This window comes from Schistocerca piceifrons, chromosome 1 (genome assembly GCF_021461385.2).
Source record: "Schistocerca piceifrons isolate TAMUIC-IGC-003096 chromosome 1, iqSchPice1.1, whole genome shotgun sequence".
Lineage (NCBI taxonomy): Eukaryota > Metazoa > Arthropoda > Insecta > Orthoptera > Acrididae > Schistocerca > Schistocerca piceifrons.
The window spans coordinates 914,291,330-914,312,941 of record NC_060138.1 but is presented as its reverse complement, the minus strand read 5'-3'; the positions used below and the strand labels follow the sequence as shown (position 1 = coordinate 914,312,941).

Genomic DNA, 21,612 nt, shown 5'->3' with positions numbered 1-21,612 from the left:
AAAAATTTTGTTGTCTCCACGAATGGGAGAGCAACGGGACCGAGTCGTAAGGACGGTGGGAGAAACTCTTTGTAGCGCCAGAAGTTAATACAGACCGTCTTCTCGGCAGAGAAACGGAAGCCATTGGCGACACTCCAGGAGTAAAGATGGTCAAGAGAACGCTGATGACAGCGCTCCAGGACACGTGTACGCTGCGTGCTGCAATAGATGGTAAAATCGTCCACAAAAAGGGAGCCTGATACATCAGCTGGGAGGCAATCCATTATTGGATTGATCACTATGGCGAAGAGAGCGACGCTCAAAACTGAGCCCTGTGGCACCCCATTCTCCTGGCGAAAGGTGTCTGACAGGACAGAACCCACACGTACCCTGAACTGTCGATCCATTAAAAAGGAACGAATAAAAAGAGGGAGGCGACCGCGAAGGCCCCATGTATGCATGGTGCGGAGAATGCCCGCCCTCCAACAGGTGTCGTAAGCCTTCTCCAAATCAAAGAACACAGCCGCGGTCGGGCGCTTCTGCAAGAAGTTATCCATAATGAAGCTCGACAAGGTAACCAGATGGTCAACAGCAGAGCGGCGCCTGCGAAATCCACATTGTACATTGGTAAGTAGGCGTCGAGACTTGAGCAGCCAAACCAATTGAGAGTTAACCATTCGCTCCATCACTTTACAGACACAGCTGGTAAGCGAGATGGGTCGATAACTGGAAGGCAAGTGCTTGTCCTTCCCTGGCTTAGGAATCGGGACAACAATAGACTCGCGCCAGTATGCGGGAACATGTCCCTCAATCCAGATGCGATTGTAAGTACGAAGAAGAAAACCTTTACCCGCAGGAGAAAGGTTCTTCAGCATCTGAATATGAATAGAATCAGGCCCTGGAGCGGAGGACCGTGATCGGCCAAGTGTGTTTTCGAGTTCCCACATGGTGAATGGGGCATTTTAACTTTCACGATTCGAGGAGCGGAAGTTAGGTGGCCTAGCCTCCTCTGCCTGTTTGCGGGGGAGGAAGGCAGGGTGGTAATGAGCGGAGCTCGAAACCTCTGCAAAAAAGCGGCCGAAGGCATTGGAGACAGCCTCAGGGGCCACAAGGACGTCATTCGCGACCATCAAGCCAGAAACTGGTGAGTGGACCTTAGTGCCAAATAGCCGGCGCAGGCTACCCCAGACAACAGAAGGAGTAGTAAAACTGTTGAAGGTGCTTGTGAAAGCAGCCCAGCTGGCTTTCTTGCTTTCTTTAATAATACGACGACACTGTGCACGTAATCATTTATAATTGATACAATTCGCCACTGTAGGGTGGCGTTTAAAGGTGCGTAAAGCACGTCGACGAGCACGTAAAGCATCTCTACATGCTGCGGTCCACCAGGGGACCGGTACGCGATGTGGAGAAGAAGTAGGGTGAGGGATGGAATATTCAGCAGCAGCGAGAATGACTTCCGTGAGGTGTGCGACCTGACGATCGCAGCTTGTGGAGGTTTGATCCTGAAAGGTCACCCTGGAAGAGAAGAGCCCCCAGTCTGCTTTGGAGATGGTCCAACTAGATGAGCACGGAAAGGGGTATGCTGCAGGAGATGGATAACACACGGGAAGTGGTCGCTCGAATATGTATCAGAAAGTGCATACCACTCAAACCGGCGTGCAAGTTGGGGAGCACATATAGAGAGGTCTAAATGGGAATAGGTGTGAGATGTGTCCGAAAGAAAAGTAGGGGCGCCAGTATTGAGGCAGACATGATTGAGCTGGTTGAAAAGGTCTGCTAACGGGGAGCCCCTCGGGCAGGATGCTGTAGAGCCCCAAAGGGGATGATGGGCACTAAAGTCTTCAGTTAACAAAAATGGTGCAGGTAGCTGAGCAATAAGTTGCATCATGTCTGCCCTGGTAACGGCAGACGACGATGGAGTGTAAACGGTACAAATGGAAAATGTAAAAGTGGGGAGAGTAATGCGGATGGCAACTGCATGCAGGCCGGTGTGCAACGTGATGGGATCGTAGTAAATATCATCCCGGACCAGCAACATAACCCCTCCATGAGCCGGGATACCTACCACAGGGGGTAGGTCAAAACGCACAGAGGTGTAGTGTGCCAAGGCAATTTGATCGCATGGGCGTAGCTTTGTTTCCTGGAGGGCTACGACGAGCGGAGGTGCAAGCGGAGCAGCAACTTCAAGTCCTCTCGGTTGGAGCGAATGCTGCGAATATTCCAGTGAATAAGTGCCATCGTAAGAAGAAAAGGAAGATGAAAGAAGGGGTCACCTCGAAGGCCGCTGAGGGCCTGGCTTCGAGCGAGCACTGCCGCCGCTATCAGTAGGTGGACAGTCATCATCCATTGGGTCTATAGGTTCATCGTCCATCTTGGGAAGATGGCCGGGAGGGGGAGCTTCCTCCGCTGGTGAACGGCCAGATGTTCGGCTACCAGCGGTGCGGCCAGGCGAAACGGATGAAGGCCTGGGGCGGCAACCGCTGGGTGGCGCAGGAGAAGAAATGCGCCGTGGCGGAGAAGGAGAACTGTGCTTCCTATGAGCCTTCTTGGAAGGTCGTTTGGTGGAAGTACCGGTCGAAGGCTGGGAGGTCGAGGTACGTAGGAAGTCTGCACGGGACGGTTCCTTCTTGAAGGCCCGTGCATCTGACTTCGGGGTCTTCATCTTAGCAGAAGCTGATGAAGGGGCTGGTGTCTGTGGGGTGATGGGAGGAAGAGGAGACGTTGACCGCGCGATCTTAGCACTGGCCGAACGGACGACCGTGGTGCTGAAGGTCAGATCGCATGTCTGGGTTGCCACCTCCCGGGTAGTCCGAGGAGAGGCGAGGACAGTACTGTATTTCCCCGCTGGGAGCAGCGTGGGCTTCCTACTAGCCAATAGCTTGCAAGCAGCCGAGGTGGACACTTTCTCTTTGACCCGAATTTCTTGGATACAGCGTTCTTCCTTATAGACAGGACAGTAGCGGGAGAATGCGGCATGGTCACCCTGACAGTTCACACAACGAGGAGACGGAGGTGGACAGTCACCCTCATGGGCATCCCTGCCACAAGTGACACATTTAGCCGCATTGGAACAAGACTGTTGAGTGCGATTGAAACGCTGACACTGGTAGCAGTGCATAGGTGTCGGGACATAGGGGCGAACAGAAATAACCTCGTAGCCCGCCTTGATGCGCGATGGCAGCTTAACACTATCAAAGGTCAAGAAAAGTGTCCGGGTCGGTACAAGGTCATTGTTGACCTTTTTCATGACCCTATGGACAGCCGTCACGCCCTGCTCAGCGAGGAAAGATTGAATCTCCTCGTCAGTCAATCCGTCGAGGGATCTAGTATAGACCACACCACGAGACGAATTCAAAGTTCGGTGAGCCTCCACCCGGACAGGGAACGTGTACAGGAGTGTGGCCCGAAGCAGTTTTTGTGCCTGAAAGGCGCTCTCAGTTTCTAGTAATAAGGTACCATTACGCAACCTGGTACAAGATTTGACACATCCGGCTATGGCATCTACGCCCTTCTGGATAACGAAAGGGTTGACAGAGGAAAAATCCTTTCCGTCCTCAGATCGAGAAACGACGAGGAACTGTGGGGCAGGCGGTAGTACTTTTGTCACTGGTGGCTGGTCAAGTTTCCGTTTTTGGGCAGAAGTCGAGAGAGACTGAGTGAAATTCATTGCGGAGGAATCCCCCATGATTGCCAGCGTCTCCGATGGCGCGCTCCTTCCTTGTGGGGACCCTCTCAGAGGGCACTCCCGCCTTAGGTGAATGTTTACACCTCAGGTCACACCTCCTGAGAAACAGATGGAGGGACCAATCGGCATGGTCAGAAGGTATCAGCTCAGGCAATCACCCCTCCCTGGGCCTGGCCTTTACCAGGGGGTACGTGCGTGCCTTACATGTCTACCCAGGGTGGGGAATTACGCGTTACCCCGTCACCGGCTACGCGTGCGAACGCGTGGGTCGGCCTTCAGGCGCGCACAGGGAGGAAGGAAGAAGAGGAAAAGGAAGAGAGAGAGGGAGAGAGAGGACAGACTGTCTCAAACGCCGAGGCAGAGACCAGAGAAGGCAAGGAGAAGAAGGCAATGAGAAGGCAAGGAGAAGAAGGCAATGAGAAGGCAAGGAGAAGAAGGCAATGAGAAGGCAAGGAGAAGAAGGCAATGAGAAGGCAAGGAGAAGAAGGCAATGAGAAGGCAAGGAGAAGAAGGCAATGAGAAGGCAAGGAGAAGAAGGCAATGAGAAGGCAAGGAGAAGAAGGCAATGAGAAGGCAAGGAGAAGAAGGCAATGAGAAGGCAAGGAGAAGAAGGCAATGAGAAGGCAAGGAGAAGAAGGCAATGAGAAGGCAAGGAGAAGAAGGCAATGAGAAGGCAAGGAGAAGAAGGCAATGAGAAGGCGAGGAGAAGAAGGCAATGAGAAGGCGAGGAGAAGAAGGCAATGAGAAGGCAAGGAGAAGAAGGCAATGAGAAGGCGAGGAGAAGAAGGCAATGAGAAGGCGAGGAGAAGAAGGCAATGAGAAGGCGAGGAGAAGAAGGCAATGAGAAGGCAAGGAGAAGAAGGCAATGAGAAGGCAAGGAGAAGAAGGCAATGAGAAGGCAAGGAGAAGAAGGCAATGAGAAGGCAAGGAGAAGGAGGCAAGGGAAAGAGTAAGGAAGACAGTGAGGTGGAGAAGAGCAAAGAAAGGAACCAACCAAAGGAAGGAAGAAACGAGAAGTGAAAAAGCAAAATGACCGCAAATAGAGGTCTGGAACCGTCCGTCTCCGGACGCAGGCGCTAACTACCCCCTTGAGGGGGAGGGACTCCTTTTAGTCGCCTCTTACGACAGGCAGGAATACCTCGGGCCTATTCTAATCCCTGGACCCGCAGGGGGGCACGAGGATGTAAAGGGCAACTGATAATAGATGCAGAGGTGACATATCAAGCTAAAACTAAACAAAGGTCGCTACACTATGCATACATTGATTACCAAAATGCTTTTGATAGTGTACCCCACTCATGGTTACTACAAATATTGGAAATATACAAGGTAGATCCTAAATTGATACAGTTCCTAAACATAGTAATGAAGAATTGGAAAACCACACTTAATATCCAAACAAATTCAAATAATATCACATCACAGCCAATACAGATTAAGCGTGGAATATACCAAGGAGACTAATTAAGTCCTTTCTGGTTCTGCCTTGCTCTGAACCCACTATCCAACATGTTAAATAATACAAATTATGGATACAATATTACTGGAACATACCCACACAAAATCACACATTTGCTATACATGGATGATCTAAAACTACTGGCAGCAACAAAACAACAACTCAACCAATTACTAAAGATAACAGAAGTATTCAGCAACGATATAAATATGGCTTTTGGAGCAGACAAATGTAAGAAAAATAGCATAGTCAAGGGAAAACACACTAAACAGGAAGATTACATATTGGATAACCACAGCGACTGCATAGAAGCGATGGAAAAAACGGATGCCTATAAATATCTAGGATACAGACAAAAAATAGGAATAGATAATACAAATATTAAAGAAGAACTAAAAGAAAAATATAGACAAAGACTAACAAAAATACTGGAAACGGAATTGACAGCAAGAAACAAGACAAAAGCTATAAATACTTATGCTATACCAATATTGACCTACTCATTTGGAGTAGTGAAATGGAATAACACAGACCTAGAAGCACTCAATACACTTACACAATCACAATGCCACAAATATAGAATACATCACATACATTCAGCAACTGAAAGATTCACATTAAGCAGAAAGGAAGGAGGAAGGGGATTTATCAACATAAAAAACCTACATTATGGACAGGTAGACAATTTAAGAAAATTCTTTCTAGAACAAGCAGAAACTAGCAAAATACACAAAGCAATCACTCATATAAATACATCGGCTACACCACTGCAATTTCATAACTTCTACAAACCCTTTAGATAACATAACATCAACAGACATGAAGAAAGTAAATTGGGAAAAGAAAACACTACATGGCAAGCACCCGTATCATCTAACACAGCCACACATCGATCAAGACGCATCCAACACATGGCTAAGAAAAGGCAATACATACAGTGAGACGGAAGGATTCATGATTGCAATACAGGATCAAACAATAAACACCAGATATTACAGCAAACATATTATTAAAGATCCCAATACCACAACAGATAAATGCAGACTTTGCAAACAACAAATAGAAACAGTAGATCACATCACAAGTGGGTGTACAATACTAGCAAATACAGAATACCCCAGAAGACATGACAATGTAGCAAAAATAATACATCAACAGCTTGCCTTACAACATAAACTTATAAGACAACACATTCCCACATACAAGTATGCACCACAAAATGTACTGGAGAACGATGAATACAAATTGTACTGGAACAGAACCATTATAACAGATAAAACAACACCACATAACAAACCTGACAACATACTCACCAATAAAAAGAAGAAATTAACACAACTAATCAAAATATCCATACCCAACACAACAAATATACAGAAGAAAACAGGAGAAAAAATTGAAAAATACATCCAACTGGCTGAGGAAGTCAAGGACATGTGACATCAGGATAAAGTTGACATTATACCAATTATACTATCAACTACAGGAGTCATACCACACAATATCCACCAGTACATCAATGCAATACAGCTACGTCCAAATTTGTATATACAACTACAGAAATCTGTAATTATTGATACTTGTTCAATTACCCGAAAGTTCCTAAATGCAATGTAACATATACCGTACAGTTAAAAGGAAGTCACGCTTGATCAAGGCCCGCATCACCTTCCATTTTTAACCAGACTCAACATCTGAGACAGGAAAGAAAAATAATAATAATAATAATAATAATAATAATAATCTACATACATAAGTTCAAGAATTTTACTCTTTTTTTATAACCAGCATCTTTGACACATTGACTGCCATATGCATAGTGATGGGTGTTGCATTGTCAGGCACCAGGCTCTGCTTTGGTCATCGGGGCCTACTGACAGTCAATGTGTTAACACTCAACAGTCCGTGTGTCAATACACAAGATGTGCATTGTCTTTGTTTAGCTGTGGTTGTTCCATCATATTTCCACTTCACAATCACAACAGTTAACTTTGGCAACTTTAGAAGAGTTGTAATGTCCCCAATGGATTTATTACTCAGGTTGACATCCAAGGACTAGACCACCTCAAATTGCTGAGCACTGCTGATCAACTGCTTCTCTACAGACAATACAACACTCCCCGTCTTCTTTTATACTGTCTCTTTAACACTAGTGGTCAATTCCACATTACATGTGTCCAAATACTTTTGATCAGATAGTGTACAAATCACAAGACTGAATTGTAGGTATTATTCCTGTAGATGTTAATTTTCATTAAAAATGATTTGTTTAGTTAACAACAGGCACTTCATGTCTTACACTGGAGCATGGTAAATATTTTTAACATTTGCTGCTACTCAATGTTACCTAGTTGCTGTATGACTATATAATTTATTATGGGAGTGTAACTGACAAACAATAGTAGACCTACACTACATGATGATGATGATGATATTTTATAGCTACCACTTTCTGCATTACAGAGGATCTTAGTGACAGCATAGTCAAAATTTTCAAGTAATTTATGAAATGAGTAACTGATATATGCATCTACAAATAGCACTATTTTTCATGTTTGTCAGCAACTTCTTGGAAAGATTATTGCTATGGACCACTTTAAATGACTACTACTTATAAGCAATCTCTAAAAATAATTTTTTTACAATAAGAATTCCAACATCTCTAAGTCTTCAGGATGTTTGGTTATCAACTCTAAATTCCTCATTTTTCATGTTTGTACAATAAATATTTTGTTATCTTAAATCCTACAATGTTCAATAAGTATTAGTTATTTGCACTTTTGATGGCTCATAGATGTAATGTTGCACTATGATGTAGAACACGTCAAATTACAGAGAGAATGCAAAATTTACTAGTACTTTTGCCAACAATCAAGAAAAATAAATATAACTGAACAAATGAATTTGAATTTTAATCATCTATTTAGAGGTTTTTTCTGATCTTAATTTGGATGCCATGAAATCTTAAAAATGAAGATGCATGTAGTGTGTATCATTAATAGTTCAGTTCTAAACCTGCACAGCTATTTTATAACACCCAAGTTGCATGGCCAGGTTTGGACCACTAAATAATATATTGAAGTCATTTTACAGGCTGTAGTGCTGTTTAAGAATAACCTTGAATGACCCCCTCCCTCCTCCCCCCCCCCCCCCCCCCTACCCCACCCCATCCCATGTTCTTTAGTTTGTTAATAATAGTATGCTTCCCTTATCTGGAGATTAAACCCTTTATTACTGTTTGTTGTTTCATTTATATTAAATAGTAAAAAATGGTAAGTTGCAACTCTGACACTGATTGGTAGAAACCACATTTAATAAAGACTGCTTAGAAATTTAATATCAGAATTAGTCTGTCCTCATACAGAACACACATGCATAAAACACATGGCATCTATCTCTGGATGCAAAGACCTGACTGTGGCTGAGGTGAGCAGCAGTCTCAGCTGGTCTGGGTAGTGGGAGTAAAGAAGATGTAAGAGGACTAGGAATGGGAGAAGCTACTTAGCTTTCTGTTGTAGCATGCAGGGATTTGGAAGGGGGGGATTTGAAAGGGGGGGGGGGCAGGTAGGGGAAGGCTAAGGAGAGAAGCAGAGGAAGATAAAGGACTGTAGGAGCAATAGCTGGATATACTTACGTAGGACTGAATGGGGAGCAGCAGGTGGAGGATAGTGACTTGTGAAGATTGAAGCCAAGGTGGTTACAGTAATGAAGAATATGTCGCAGAAAGAGTTCCCACCTGCACAATTCAGAAAACTTATGTTAATGGGAAGGATCCAGATGGAACGGGGCTATGAAGTAGTCTAAATCAAGCACACGACATTGGGTGGCATATTCAGTACCGAAGTGGGCCAGCTGTTTCTTAACTTGTTTGGTGGTGGCCATTCATGAAGACTGACAGCAGCAACCAGCGTGCAGCATTCTTTGTGAGAATGGCTACTAACAACCTAAGTTCATAGGTCACATGGTTACTTTGCCAGATGGCCTCACCTGTTGGGATAGGAGATACCTGTGCCTTTGTGCCTATGACAGATGTTGACTAGATGGAGGAGGGGGGTTGTAAAGTACTGGTCTTGCATCAAAATCCTTATAGGTATATTAACCATCCATAGGACAAGAGGATGGGAGCAGGGATGGAATAGGGACAGGCAAGGATATTAGGTGGTTTGGACTGGTGGCACAATACCACTGTGGGATGGATGAGAGGATGAGAGGATGTGAAGAGGAAATTTCATTTCAGAGCACAGCAGGAAATGTTTAGTTGCTGAAGTCCTGGGTGCTAATGAGTCATGAGGGGAGAGTGACATACTGGCTGGATAGTGGGTGTGTGGGGATGGTATATGAGAGGGAAGACAACGCACAGGAGATTTTTCTGGATTGGGTTGGGAGCATAATTTTAGTCTGTGTGGGCCTCAGTGAAAACAATGGCATATTTGAAGAGGAGCTGCTCGTCACTAAGGATACAATGACCATAGTTGACCAGGTTGTATGTAAGAGTCTTCTTGATGTGGAATGAGTAGCAACTGTCAAGTGGAGGTATTGTTGGTGGTTGATAGATTTGATGTGGGTAGAGATATTGACATAATCAACCCTCAGCTGGAGGTTGAGACTGAGTAAGGTGACTTGTTCGGCTGAGGAGGACCACGCAAAGTGAATGGGGGAGGTGTTCTGGGTGGTTGTGTTTATGCACTTTAATCATGAACCTGTCCTCCAAAAGCCTTTTGTCACTAAAATATCACTCTTTTCCAGAGACATTACCTTCTGCCCCACCCCAAATTCAATCAAGCTGGTCTTGTTCAGGACCTCCTCTCCTCCTCCTGATCCCTACAATGGAAACACTTTTTCACTACTAACTCAACCAGACTCAGTCCAGAGGCAATACTGAATCCTGCCTGAGTCAGTTTACTCCTCCATTAATGGGGATCCACCCTCACTGCCCCCAAATCACTCTTGTAAACTTTCCTTAATTTCTTAACCTTGAACCTTGCCTCACCATTACCCTCCAAATGTCTCAATGTGGAAAGCAATCTCACATCCACAGAGAAAGACACACTTTACCACCTAAAAACTGATCCCAACCTTGTGATCTTACCTGCCGACAGTCTCCATTACTGGTTATGAACCTCTGGTGAAGGGACTGCTAGGTGTCAGATTTATCCATCTACACACCCTGCCACAGTGACCCCATTTAAGAAATCCAGGAATATCTTCAGTGCCTCCTAAAATCCATATAGCCATCCTGAAACTACTTCTCCTGCTCACCCCCACTACTCCCTGCACTCCTAGTTTCTACATGCTCCCTGGTGTAAATAAATCCAACTGCCGATGGCACCCCATTGCACCTGGTTACTGTGCTAGCAGAAGAGAACTCTGCCTAGTAACTATAACCTACCCTCCTATATAATTGACACCAATCAATACCCCCATTGACTCTCCATAGTTCTGTCTTATCCAGCACCCTACTTCTCACTGTCAATGCTACCTATCTTTATACTGCCATCCTCAATGATCATGGCATTGCTGCAGTAGAACACTACCTTTCCAAACACTGTCCAACAAATTACTCATCCACTATTCTCCTCCTTTGAAGGCATCACCTACAAATAAATCTTTGATACTGCAATGAGTGCACAAACAGCTCCATCCTATGCCAGCCTGTTCTTTGGCAGTCTAGAGAATTCTTCCTAATTATGCAGAAGCCCAAACTTCTCACCTGTTTCGGATTCGCTGGTATCTTCATGACTGGACCAAAGCTAGTGAGACCCAGTCTACATTCCTCCAGAACTTCAACATCGTCTCCAACATTTGATTCACCTCTTCTTTCTCAGCTTAACAAGCCACCCTCCTGTTTTTACCACCTCAAGGATGGCTACAACGGTACCTCCATCTAAACCTACCAACCTCCAACAGTACCTCCACCAACATTTCCAACCAATTTCACATCATGAAGCCCTTTCCAAACAGCCTAGTCACCCATAGTTTGGACATCTGTAGTGATAAGCAGTCCCCTCCCAAACATTCCAAGTGAGTCACAGGCCTTCACAGACCAAAATTACTCTCACCACCTTGTCCAGAAGTAGATTGCCAAATCCTCTTATCTTGTCTCCCCAGTCACCTACTGACTGGGCACAGAGGAGGCTTTCCTCTTGACTACCACCCAAGACTGGAGCAGCTGAATCACTAATATTAATGACCCTGGATCACTATCCTCCCTACCACTCCCACAGTGGCATACCACCACCCATCCAACCCACACAATATCCTTGTCTATCCCTATTCCACCTCTGCTCCCAACTCCATGCCCCATGGCTCATCTCCCTACAACATACAAAGATGCCAAACTAGTCCCATACAGCCTACTACCACTTAAACCAGTTCTGTCACAGGCATCATCTAATACAGGAAGTGCAGTGCCACCTGTGAAAGCAGCCATGTGGTCTACCAACATACTTTGTTAGTGTGGTCATGCCCAAGTAGAATGCTGCATAGGGGTTGGAGCTGTCACCATCAAAATGGTCAAGTGACAGCTGGGCCACCAACTTGCAAAAAATACCAGCAAACACTATATGCTCGAGTTCAATGACTGTCATTTGGATTCTTCCCGCAAACACCAGCTTTTCTGAACTGTCCAGTTGGCAACACTCCTTTTAACGTATCCTCCATTTCCAGAATCCCCGTCCCCAGCCTCAACCTTCACTTGTTCCTGTCCTTCAGTACCTATAACCCATGCCACTCAAACTCCATCCATACATGAAGTGAGCATGTAAGACAGGCACATTTAAAGAACTTACATAAAGCTTTCAGCCATAGCCTTCATCAGTAACACACACACACACACACACACACACACACACACACACACACACACACAATAGAATGCAACTTTCACATAGGATGCAAGCAGCAATCTGAAGGGGGCAGGGAAGATGAAGGGATAGTAGCGAATGTGTGGGGAGAGAGGCGAACGCTGTGGAAAAGAGTGGGGAAAGCCAGCAGATGCATTGGCAGCTACAGATAAACACGGTGGAAGATGAATGGGGAAGAGATGATAGGACAGACAGGGTGGAAACTGTTGGATGGAGGGTATGGGGACAGTATGCTGCCATAGGTTCAGGCCAGGATAATTATAGGACCGGAGAATGTGTTTTGAGGGTAATTCCCATCGGAGCAGTTCAGGAAAGCTGGTGGTGGAGGGCAGGATCCAGATGGCTCAGGTAATGAAGCAGCCATTGAAATCAGGTGCCATTGAAATCAGCTGCATATTATGGCACAGGGTGCTCAACTTTGCTCTTTGCCACACTACTTTGTGGCTGGTTCTTGAGGGAAGTGGGAGGATTGGAGGTGTGAGGGGAAATAGCACAGGAGATCTGTTTCCAGACTAGGTCTGGGGGGTTAGTACCGGACTGAAGGCTTAGGTGAGACCCTCAACATACTGAGTAAGGGAGTTTTGTCACAGCAGATACACCATCCCTGGGTGGCCAGGTTCTATGGGCAACATTTTTGGAGTGAAAGAGATGGCAGTTGTTGAAATGTATGTGCTGTTGGTGGTTGGTTGGTTGGATTTAATGTGGTCAGAGGTCCAGATGGAGCCAAGGAAGGTGGCACACTGCTGACGAGGACCACATGAAGCAGATGGGAGAGAAGGTATTGAGGTTGCAAAGGAACAAAGAGAGGGTATCTGGGCTCTTAGTCTAGATCATGAACATATCATCAGTTAAGTTGAACCAGATTAGGCGTCTGTTTTGAGAGGCTAGGAAGGTCTCCTCTACATGGCTCATAACAAGGTTGGTATAGAATGATGCCATGTGGGTCTCATGGCAGTGTCACAGATTTGTTTATATACTATCCCTTCAAATGAAAAGTAGTTTTTTATCCTAAAGTTAGTAAGGGCTGTGAGGAAGGAGATACCGGGCTTGCAGTCTGAAGGACATTGGGAAAGGTAGTGTTCAATAGTGGTAAGACCATGGGCAGGAGGGATGTTGTATAGGGAGGTGGTGTCAACATTGATGAGTAGGAATCCATGAGGTAAAGAGGTGGGGATGGTAGGGAGTCAGTGAAGAAAGTGGTTGATGTCTGACATGGGAGGCTAGATTACAGGCAATTGGTTGGATGTGTTTGTCAATGAGGGCTGAAATTCTTTCAGTGGGGGCATAATAACCAGCCACAATAGCACATCTAGGATTGTTGGAGTTGTGGATTTTGGGGAACATGAAGTTTGGTGTGCAGTATTCATAGGGGTGAGGCAGGAAAGATTCAGGTGAGGTTCTGGGAAGGACCTAAGTCTAAGCATGGATTGGAGTTTGTTGTACTTCTGGGATGGGATCATTTTGATAGGGGTTTATAGATAGAGGAGTCATAATTGGTGAAGGCCTTCTGCAGTCCATGACAACAGTTGTGGAGCCTTTGTCTGCAAGTAGAATGATTACATCAAGATTTGTTTTGAGGTTGTGTATGGCTGTTCTTTCTTCTACTGGAAGGTTGATATTCTGAGGAAGGGACCTGGGGATGGATGGTGAGGCTAAGTTGGAGGTACAGAATTCCTGGAAGGTGACCAGCAGGTGGTTAGATGGGAGGGACTAGGATCACAGTTGGATGGTAGTAAGAAGTGGAAGAGGCAGGTTTCAGTGTTGAAATTAGGTTGGTTTTGGTTGAGGAATTGGTGGCAAAGAAGCTAGAAGTAGAGTAGGTCCTTGGCAAGTCCAGCATGGTTAAATTTGGGTGTAGGACTAAAGGTGAATCCTTTGAATAAGAAACTTATGTGAAGCTGAGGGTTTTGGCAGAAAGGTAAACATTGTCAAGGGAATGTTTTGGCTCTGGATTTGATGGAGAGTTGGTCAGGAGTTTTGGAGATGTGGCAAGTTGGGAAGGTCAGCTACGCAGGGTTTAGCTACTACAAGGGGTTGACGAGGAGGAACACTGGGTATGATAGGGGCTGGGTAGGGGGTGCCCTGAGGAGGTGGTATGATATCAGCAAGTTAGATGACTTACCGAGATGGTGCCTTGAATGCTCCTCCAGGTGCTGGAGAGCAAGGGATTCTATTTCCGAGATGTGATGTATAGAGTAGGTATTGCAGAGTACCAATATCTTGTAGAGGGAGAAGAGGTGGTTCTGGGATGCCTGTGCCATGGAGATGTTTTTGCAGTACCAGGTTTGTTAGGTCCAGGGACTGGCAGAATCTGAAAAGATGAAGTGCATTGTGAAAGATGGAGTGGGATCCAGAAATGGAGTGGGATCCAGAAATGGAGTGGGATCCAGAAATGGAGTGGGATCCAGAAATGGAGTGGGATCCAGAAATGGAGTGGGATCCAGAAATGGAGTGGGATCCAGAAATGGAGTGGGATCCAGAAATGGAGTGGGATCCAGAAATGTTTACAGTTAGGCTATTTGGAGGGATTCCATAGTTTAGGCAGCAATTGAGAAACAGTATGTGGGACTAGGTTTAAGCCAGAGAAAGGTGTATTTTTCTGAACTGGTGCAGAAAGATAAAGTAAGTGTCCATTGTAGCAGGAATGGCATCAAGGAAATAGGAATGATGCGGCACTGGGCAAAATAGGTGTTAATGATTAAGAGAGGAGCTGTGTAAGTGCACAGACGTGCAAAAACATGTGCAGATATGCAACAGTATGCACAAATTCATGAAACCATGTAAAAACACAGATATGTTAAAAAGGTGCAGGAATGTGTGTAAAAAGGAACGATGAGGTCGAGGATTGAAAGTTCATGCAGCATGGACGGGTATGGGAAACAAAATGCTCAAGTACATCAGGACGATGGGTGAAGTTGGCTGAATAGAAAACACACAACTATCAGAGGGAAAAATTGGACAGTCAGATGCTGCAACAACAATCCGCATAGTCACAAAGTCTGTTGTGCACAGACGAACTATGATACAGTGTAGCTCAGAAGTAGAAGGGGGCTTTTGGAAGGTGGTGAATAAACACAGAAAAGGAGAGAAAGAATGGGCAATGAAAAGAGTAATGAAGGAAAATGTCACAGGGTTGTAAGATCGAAGAAACACATTTGGGAAAGATCAACAAATGGAAACTCCAGGTAGGAAAATCAACAATGTAGGAAAAGCCAGATTGCTACTTACCATAAAGAAGACATATCGAGTTCCAGACAGGCAGAATTGAAACAGTTATTAACATTTTCTATTTCAACTGAACTAAATTATTTGTCTTAGTATGTATAAATCAGAAGCTGCTGTAAGCTGCTATCGAATGATGAAACTACACATTAAATACAGTAAAATGAAACATGAAGGATGCAGTACAAGAGAAAGAGAAAAAATTTGGGAAAATGAGAGGAAAATAAGAAACTGATAAAACAAGGAAAATACAGAAAGTGAGTTCCTGAAATTAGTAACTATCAAAGCAGCCATAATTTTCCTTTTAAATCACTGTCAGTGAACATATTGATGACATTTTACAATTTTACTAAAATTGCAGTTGATGGCAAAGAGAGAGGAAAAGATGTTTATAGTAGAACATATTTCTTACAGTCCTAATGCACCAACAAAATTCAGTTATTAGGTTAACAATCATCTGCAAAGTTAAAATATTTTCATAAATATTTACAGAAAGGATACACAGCTAGCAGTGTATGGTACATTAAGAAAGCTGAAACATTTTGCAGGATCATCACCACACATGTAACAAATGACACTGCCAATAAAAGAGGTTTTTTGATACGAAACATCTGTCATATTTACTGGGAAATTTAATCCATGCACTTTGGACTGTTTAAACTCTGTGACAACACTTTCATGTAAGGCAATGTGGCAAAGATACACACACTCACTCACACACACACTCACACACACTCACACACACTCACATACACACACACTCACACACACACACACACACACACACACACACACACTCACACACACACACACTCACACACACACACACACACACACACACACACACTCACACACACACTCACACACACACTCACACACACACTCACACACACACTCACACACACACTCACACACACACTCACACACACACTCACACACACACTCACACACACACTCACACACACACTCACACACACACTCACACACACACACACACACTCACACACACTCACACACACACACTCACACACACTCACACACACACACACACTCACACACACACACACACACACACACACACACACACACACTAGATTAAGAGTAACTTCAAGCACCAGGTAAGATAAAATCCATGCATAATTGAACATTGTATTCATGTTCAAGTTTTCACAATGATTCAAATTTTTCACACAGTTCCTTAAATACTTCTGTTATATCCTAATCTACAACAAACATTTTATGAAGAATGTTAGTTAAACTAGTTTTCCTTTGAAAACAACAGCTTTAGAAGAAAAAATCTGATGTTTTATCAGTTCCAACTAGCAGTAGTTTTCACCACACATACATTAAACTAAATATCTACAAGAGAACTGCCCAAATTGCTGCATAGTATGTAATTCATCATTCTCATTCAGCTTAACATTTTGAATGAACTTTTCACTGAGTTTCACTTTACAACAGAGAATGTGTTGCACTGCCTGTGCCTTGAAACATTACTGTTGCAGAAAATACCTTCCTTTCCATTTTCTTCAGATAAATATTCCATTCACAAGCTGATTCCACTCCACAAGGTGAATACTGAGGAAGAGTTACAACTGATAATTCATCGCCAACAATTGTTAAAGAGTTGTTACAATCTGAAAGAGAGAAACTTTAGTTAGAAGAAAGATAAGCCCATTGGTCCTTTCTGGATTTTTGGCATATAGACACAAAAAATGAGCATAAAAACAGAAAATAATAGCACAAGAATAGCAGATTTCCAAGGTTGGCTGATCATTAAAGTAAAATACGTATGAGAATGCCAATTCAGCACAAAAATCTCCAGTCTAATGCTGTAGATTGGAGTCAATATACCATAATAATGATGATGATGATCCACAACAGTTTTCTTAATGCCCCTAGAAGGCAAAACAGCTCCGCAAGTTCACTGCTATCAATTTATTAGGACATAAAACTAATTCTATTAAAAAGTGGTGTATTGAAATTGGGAAAATCTTGGCAAAATATAAAGCCATGGATGATAAGACAATTATTTGAAGGCTTATCAATAGCACTATATTATACCTTTGCAACAAAAGAGTCACAACTGAACAATTTATTTCACTATCTGCACCTTTCTTCCATCAGTTCCAAGCATTTTTATCAATGAACAAGGATCTGACTCAAGTATGAGCTAATATCCTTTAGGGAACAGCATAATGCAGCAAATCTCAAGTATCTTTGTCAGCAGTGTGTACTTAGTTATTACCCTGGATACCATTGCCTGATTTACTATATAATTTTTTTGTTGTGGCTCTGAAACAATTTATCTATAATCAGCTCAATTTATCACTGGGTATATAGTAATTATGACACTGAGGCAATCAAAGCAGATTGCCAAAGCCATTCCTACATGATTGTTTGCCTGAATCTTGAAAGATTTGACAATAATTGTGAGAATGTTACATTGGTGGGCAAATAGTAATGTGTACAGTTCCTATGTGAGGGGAAGGGGATGACCAACAAACGAAACAGGACAGGTTTTCTAATAAATTGGCCATGCAGTGTCCGGGGCATACAGTGTCCTGCTGAAAAAGCAAAACACCTTCCTGTTGAAGAAACAGCAATAGCACAGGGATAACAGCCTTTGCGATGGAATGGGCAACGGTTACTTTAACCCGTAAAATCAAATTAACTGGTTGTAAGTGGTGATGAGATGGGACCTGTTTGTCATTGATGAATGCACTCTGGAATAGGCAGCTCATCAGGTCTGCACCAAACACGTACATCGATCACTCTCAGACAGAGACAAAATCTACTCTAAACACTGAAAACAACAGAGCACCTCTAGACAACTCTTTCGTGACACTAGAGTAGCAATGCTTGGCAAAGACATGCTGTCACAAGTGCTACATGTGACTTAATTTCACTGCTCGATGATCAGTCAGCCACTGCTACTTGCACAGTTTGTCAATCTTGACATGGGTCTGTAGTATGTGGACAGCCAGAACCCAGGCTACAGGTGTGGGAATGTTCCACAAATCACAAATGAATCCAACATATCCATGCAGCTTCCTGCAGGCTCAGAAATCTGTTCAAATGGCTGAAGCTGTTTGAACTGGAGTACATACTCGGTAGTGGGGCTACAGTAGTAGCTGGTAGTGGAAGGATGTATGGCACAGGTCTTGCATCCAGATCTATTGCAGGGATACGAGCCATGAGGCAAGGTGTTAGGACCACGGGGGAGTGGGAATGGACAAAAATGCTGGATAGGTTTGTTGGCTGGTGGAATACCATCCTAGGAGGAGTGGGGATAATATTCCTCATTTCAGTGAATGATAAGAGGTAGTATAAAGCATGGTGGCAAATTTGTTCCAGTTTCTCTCAACCTGGTGGTATCGAGTCTTAAGAGAAGTGTTCCTTTGTGGCCAGTGTCGAGAGAGAGAGAGAGAGAGAGAGAAAGCACACGAGATCTGTTTCAGGACTAAGTTTGGAATGTAATTTCAGTCTGAAGGCCTGTCCTGCATATCCACTCACTACCGTCTACTACAGCTCTATCACAGGCAGCTCCTACTCTATCAGTGGCAGGGCTATATGTGAAAGCAGCCATGTGATGTACAAACCAAGCTGCAACCAGTGTGCTGCTGTTGATGTGGGCACAATGACTGTCCACATGAATGACCACCGCCAGACTGTGGCAAAGAGACGGCTGGACCTCTCAGTTGCTGAACAGGCTGCCCAACATGTGGTTTACTTCAATGACTGCTTCACAGTCTGCACCATGTGACTGCCTCCTACCAGCACCAGCTTTTCTGAACTGAAGAGGACCCCAGCGGGTTGATCACATCTGACAGTCAGTCTGGCCTCAGGGCACAGAGCCAGTGGCCGCACACACAAGTGTGCATGCTTGTGCACATTTTTTTATTTCAAAAGAACTTTTTGCTCAAAGCTTAAATGTTTAGCAGTCTCTTCATTGCACATTTGTGGTGTGTAGCAATCCATCTTTTTCATATTGTTATTACATTCTGGAAATACTGTTGCATAGTAGAAGAGTACTTTCATTTGTACCAAAAACGTATGCAAGTGCTACTAATAAAGATCTAAAGTGTTTTATTGTTTGTAATTGTTCCCACACAGCTATGACAGGACAAGTGAATTTCCACAATTCATGTCTATGGAGAGTAATAATTCAGCTTCCATACATCTCATATCCAATTATTTAGGTTTCATCATAGATAATATTAGCTGAAACAATTTTACAATTATAGGTTAGTTAATGAAATATTGTTACGTAAAAAATGATGTGACAGTTGGAATAGCAAATCACTTGGTAAAGGAAGTACAATTATATTTCTGGAAAAACTTATTTTCAAAATATTTAAGAACATAAGTTGCTATACTTTTAATCCTGAATATTCATGTGTTCAGTATTATGAAAACTGTTGCTAATTGACATTTTGTAAGTTAACTTATCACAGCTGGTGTTCAAATTCATGTAGAACTTTTTGAAAGATATTATATTCGCCACTGACAGTAGAAATTATTTTCATTACTACTCTACTACAAAAGACTGTACTTCAGCACATGTAAAACTTTAAAAATCTTCCAACATACACATCATATCTTGAGCCTTCCAACAATATAAAAAGTCTACAAGAACAATGATTGTTTAGGATTTGTCTTAATGACAGCAACATTTTTAAAAAGTTCAATACAGTGGAGTGTACATGTTGGATGGTTTTTCAAAAGTTTGACATGCTCTGAGGAACAATCTTTTGTACTATAACACTTGATAATGGGCTTAAGACCAAAACTTCAATAGTGAAAATAATTTTTACAGTTAATCACTTATACACCTTTCAAAAAAATAAAAAATAAAATTTATTTTATTTCCTCAAACACTAAAACCAATTTTTGGCTGATGCAGTGCACTTTTTTCATGCGTGGCTTATGTATTTCTTTGTGGAAATACTGTGTGTTGTGAATAGCTATGGATTTTTCTGTTTAACACAAAATTCTGTATGTAACTTCAGAAAACAATTTCAATTCCTCAGTGAGTAAGTCCTGTGATTATTCTCATGGCTCATGCTGAGGAACTAAGTTGTTATTCCACGAAACACTATACCTGGTATTAATATGCTATGCACAAGCGTAGAGAGGGTATGTAACAGTCTGAATACTAGAAGATTTTTAAAGCATTCTTAGATTTTAAGCAGGCTTCTCCCTCCTTAACATTTCATCCAGCCCTGTTTGAAAGAAATTTACAAAAGGATGGAACAACTCTTAGAACTGATCATAGGCAATATCAGTTTGGATTATGGAGAAACAAAGGAACACAATGAGAAATGTTCATCCTATAACACACATTGAAGGAAGGTAAATTCACATGTATGGCATCTGTTGCAGTGTGTATATGCGGAAAAGGAAAAAAATTCCCATATTTCTCTGTTAAAAATACACTTTCTCCCACGTGAAAACACACTCTTTCCATGTTAAGTGACAGTATATTTTACCTCAGAACTGTAAAGCTTATCAATCGTTTGAATAGTAATGGTTTTCTACACGGGTGTAGAATTTCCCAGCACTTTAGAAACCGAAAATCAGGGAAATAAACTTTTAGTGGAAAGATCTTTGATGTGCATCAACCCATGCGCTGCACATTTTCGTATTACAAAAGTATAAATTCAAATTCCACCAAACACCACATGTTACTTTTAGAAGCATTGAACTAGAGATTGCAGTCCGCTTTTGTAAGCCAGTCATAGCTCACGTCAAGTGATCTCGCCAGCCAATGACAGCGGATATTCAGAGCATAGGACACATGATGATGTAGTCAGTCAATAGCAACATCACTGTTGAGTAGTGCAAACACACAAACAGCAAGAGTTAATGGTATAAATTAATATACATAGTGTTGCTCCAAGGAAAGCAAAGCTTTCACATGTAATATTGGTCAAAGGTTTAAGGTTTACAAGGTTAATATGCTGCAAGAGAAGCTAAGCTTTCACATATAATGCTGTTTTTTTGCACGTGTTACACTTTAAGATATATCACACAAATGTGCAAGGAAGATTTTAATAACAACATATAAATGTCTCATCTTTTGGGCTTGAAAATCATAAATGGCTCATCATCAAAGAGTTGATTTTTAAATGAGAGTCACATGCTCTGTGATTTAAGAAATTCACTGTACATTCTTGCACATAGTTCAACCTGTGTAAAAGGAAATTTACTTTTAAAGTAACCCTTTTCAAACCACCAATTACAATATTTTTCCCGGGACCTGTTACAAATACGTTTGTTTCAGCAGACAACAGACAACAGGTGCCACCTCGCTTGCACAGCTATGACGACGTAGGAAGCCCATATCTTCGTACATGTGAAACATTAAAAGATTTTACTTTACTTCATAAAAGAAACAA

At 42.9% G+C, this 21,612-nt stretch overlaps 1 protein-coding gene across 1 annotated transcript in view; it reads right to left on the bottom strand.

Moving 5' to 3' along the window:
• The window catches only part of LOC124709304, a 195,664-nt gene that overhangs the window by 62,630 nt on the left and 111,422 nt on the right, over positions 1 to 21,612 (bottom strand). Inside the window, exon 4 of the mRNA XM_047240829.1 lies at positions 16,724 to 16,848. Within this exon, the coding sequence (XP_047096785.1) occupies positions 16,724 to 16,848 (125 nt within the window). The remainder of the gene's footprint in view (positions 1 to 16,723; positions 16,849 to 21,612) is intronic.